We start from the raw sequence: 3,518 nt of genomic DNA on the forward strand, positions 1-3,518 counted from the left end.
CAAAGTTGAATTGAAAAATAATAAAATAGTTTTAATTAAGAAAGGACTTGTATCGCTGAAGTTTTTTTGGAAAGAATTTCTACGGAAAATTAACCAACGACCAGAGACGAAACACTACGTAAACAATTTTGTGCTTTATTATTAATTTTTGTAATAATTATTCCAATTGCAGCACAAGTTTCGAGATTACACACAAGCAGGTATGTAAATATATAAACGTCACCGGGGTTGTATTGATAAGCTTTCAAGGCTTGGGCTTAGTGCGTAACAATTTGAGGGACTTGGAAAAAATACAATAAAATAAAATTTCAAAATAAATTTAATTTTTTTTTCTCCTACAATGCGTCCTTCCAGTTGTTGGGCTTTAATATACCTTCCTGGTGAGTCATTCGAGAAGAAAGGGGCGCATATAATATTGTAAGCTTAAGGCGCCAGTTAACCCTAAATATCACATACAACATATTAGTATCAACTTGTAAGCTCGAGAATACTTAATACAAATTATCATGTTTCACGTGCTGATAAACATACTTCAGTTGTATAGGAAGGAGTTACAGAGTGAGTGTGCTTGGCTAGACACGTAGATTTTAACAATGAGAGGCTGAAAATATAAGAAGCTGCTAAAAGCACCTCAACCTCGTGAGTTCTGGGGGCATGCTCTCCAGAAAATTAATATAATTTACAGTTGCTTTATAAGTCAAATATGTAAAATAAAGGGTGCTATAGCACCCCCGTTTCCGACGCCTCTGTGCTTGGAGGTTTCCAAAAAATGCCAAACATAATCTTTTATTTTCAGAAAAGGTTAACTGTCCAATAACTGCTTTTTTGTTTGACTGAGAACAAAATAAAAACTTAAAAAGGACTCTTTTCATTATAAAAGTTTGAAGAAAGTCCAAAAATAAAATGACTGTCTAATTAATATATGCTTATCTTTAAAAAAAATCCTATTTCATTTAATTGGTAAAATCATAAAAAGTTATTCAACTTAACGATCATCAATCAGATAATAATGATTATGCCATAAAAAACTTACTTAGTGAGAAGTACAAGTAAAATGGGGAACATTAGTATAATACTTGTGTTTTAAGCTGAATATTTCTTAAATAATTTATTGCAAAGATTCAGCTTTGATATTATGTGAAAACAACGAGATCTGAAAGTAAGAGATCACCAAACGACAGTGTACATTCAAGACACGATAGCAAGGCCACGGGGACTTTGAACCAAACTTGTTCTCGTGGGACACGTATAGTATTACAGTTTGAAAACGAAGGACAGCCACTAGTCGCTTGTTTGATGTTCTTCAAGGTGGTTCGTTGTGAGAGGATCGAGCGTCTAATCGCACCAACAAATAACTGGAAAATTTCTATAACTAAAATACAAAGTTTTTGGTTTATTAAATTTGTAAACGAGTGATAGACAATGACGTTTCTTCAGCTACTAGTTCTTAGCTGTGTTTCTGGAGTTCTCGTATCTTCAATGACAACACCAAGAAAAGGTCATCTGGCAACAAAAGTCCGTTTCTCTCACCCTGACTCTAGCATTCCACGTTTAAATATGATTGGTACTTTGCCCACAGTCCGAGAAATGACTTTAGCCTTCTGGGTGAAATTGCATCAATTTGATGAATATTCAAACACTGTCTTTTCGTACGCTCATCCCAGCGACGATAACGAATTAGCCATTTGGTTTGAAATTAAAGAAGTTCCACACATAGCAATTCAAATTCATTCTGGAGAGGGTCACCATGGTTATATACCCTGCCCAAAAATTGTTGCAAGACAGTGGCAACACATAACATTGACATGGTCAACACAAAGTGGCACAACCAATGCTTATCTAAATGGGCACCAATGCACTAACACCACAATCACCATCTCCAGAGGCCTAGAGCTCAGGTCAGGAGGACTGGTTGTATTGGGTGCTGACCAAGATTCAGTGGGAGGAGGATTCGTAGTTAAAGAAACATTGGAAGGTGAGTTAACAGACCTGCATATGTGGGACGAAGCTTTGGATGAAGAACAGATCTCCATTATTCCTTCTTCCACGTGCACAGAAGGTGATTTAGAATTCCATGGAAACCTAATAGACTGGTCACGAAGTGCTTTTAGGGCCTTTGATGGCGTGTCTTTCCATCCAACCACTCTGTGTCTCAGACAATAAGTGTTTCTCAGACAAACAATAATACACATTCTTTACTGAAATGGTAAATTTTCTCGATAAACTACTTGAACTGTTGAAATATTTCTGCTATAAGTTTAACAGAAAGGTTACACACTAAGAAAGTTTAACCCTTTTTGGCCAGCAGTTAGATAACTATAAACACTAGCTTGAACCCTATAATATGAAACTGCTCTTAGTTTCCTTAAAGAAATGCTGAATCCGTGTCAAAATGGAAGCCTAACAACTTTAGTAATGTTTATGTTTACTATAAGGTGTTTACAACATGTCCCTGAATGTGATAAAAATAATGAAATCTTCAAATGATCTATATCAGGTCAATAAAAGTTTCGGCATATACTTTTGTTATCTTTAAATGAATGGTAAGTACAGTTAGGACAAAATTACAAGCAGTTACTGATGAATAAATAAGTTTCTCATAAATCAAACAAGTTTGCTACCTGCAACTGTAAGTAATAATATTGATCAGAATGTTATATTTCTTGAACTTACCAGTACAATATTGTCATTAAAAACAGGGCTGATACTTTGACAGAAGTGTACAATACAATAAGTGTAAAATTAGTGGAACAATACTGTTGAAAAACAGGTTTAAAATATCAATCCCAACATTATGTTTTTTGAACAGTGCAAAATCTCTTGGATACGTCAATGCTTGGCTCTAATTATTAAGTAATATAATAATTTCAAGGTACATTAATATTATGACACCAATATTCAAACAGTTTTAAAGTTGAATTTAATTATATACGAAACTGACATAAGAAACAAGTTTCATAACATTTCAGTATTTAACTAAAAATCCATTAACTTTCAAGTTATGAGAGGCGTCTCCTCTTTACCTCATCCTTGTATCTTGTAGGGAGATACGAAAACATGTTAGGCTTAGAATTATAGCATAAGCAGTATGAATAAATTCCCATGTGCAAGTTATCGAACTTCAACCCCTCCTCATTCTCTATAACCTGATGCGTATGCCGTGGTCAGTGAACTCAAAAGAACAAATGAAATTGCAAACAAACAAACAAAAAATCTTAAAAAATTTCACACAATGACTGTAAAGAACAATATTTTCCTGTATGTCTCTTTACAATCACATCACAATACATTAATACACTACAGGATCTCTACCAGCCTACTCTCAACTTGAAATTCTTTTAGGCAGGATTAGAGTATATTAATCTATGAAACTTTGGGCATGGGCAAATATATCAGTCGAAAGAGTTTGATCTCCCAAGTCTAGGAGATGACGGAGCTATAAGCTAAATATTTTTACTTGGAAAAAAAAAACCAAACAAACTCAGAGACATTCTATGAGCCAAGGCTAAAAAATGTAT

General features: G+C 34.3%; 1 protein-coding gene across 1 annotated transcript; it reads left to right on the top strand.

Annotated features, from left to right (window-relative positions):
* Positions 1 to 1,422: 1,422 nt before the first annotated feature.
* LOC106475909 (C-reactive protein 1.4-like) lies at positions 1,423 to 2,163 on the top strand. Its single transcript, XM_013936584.1, has one exon. It carries the CDS (start codon positions 1,423 to 1,425, stop codon positions 2,161 to 2,163), a length of 741 nt encoding a protein of 246 aa, XP_013792038.1.
* The last annotated feature ends 1,355 nt before the right edge of the window (positions 2,164 to 3,518 follow it).

This window comes from Limulus polyphemus, unplaced genomic scaffold (genome assembly GCF_000517525.1).
Source record: "Limulus polyphemus unplaced genomic scaffold, Limulus_polyphemus-2.1.2 Scaffold9413, whole genome shotgun sequence".
Classification (NCBI taxonomy): domain Eukaryota; kingdom Metazoa; phylum Arthropoda; class Merostomata; order Xiphosura; family Limulidae; genus Limulus; species Limulus polyphemus.

Excerpts from the sequence above, each read along its gene's own strand:
- LOC106475909 (XM_013936584.1), top strand. The coding sequence starts at position 1,423 with ATGACGTTTCTTCAGCTACTAGTTCTTAGCTGTGTTTCTGGAGTTCTC.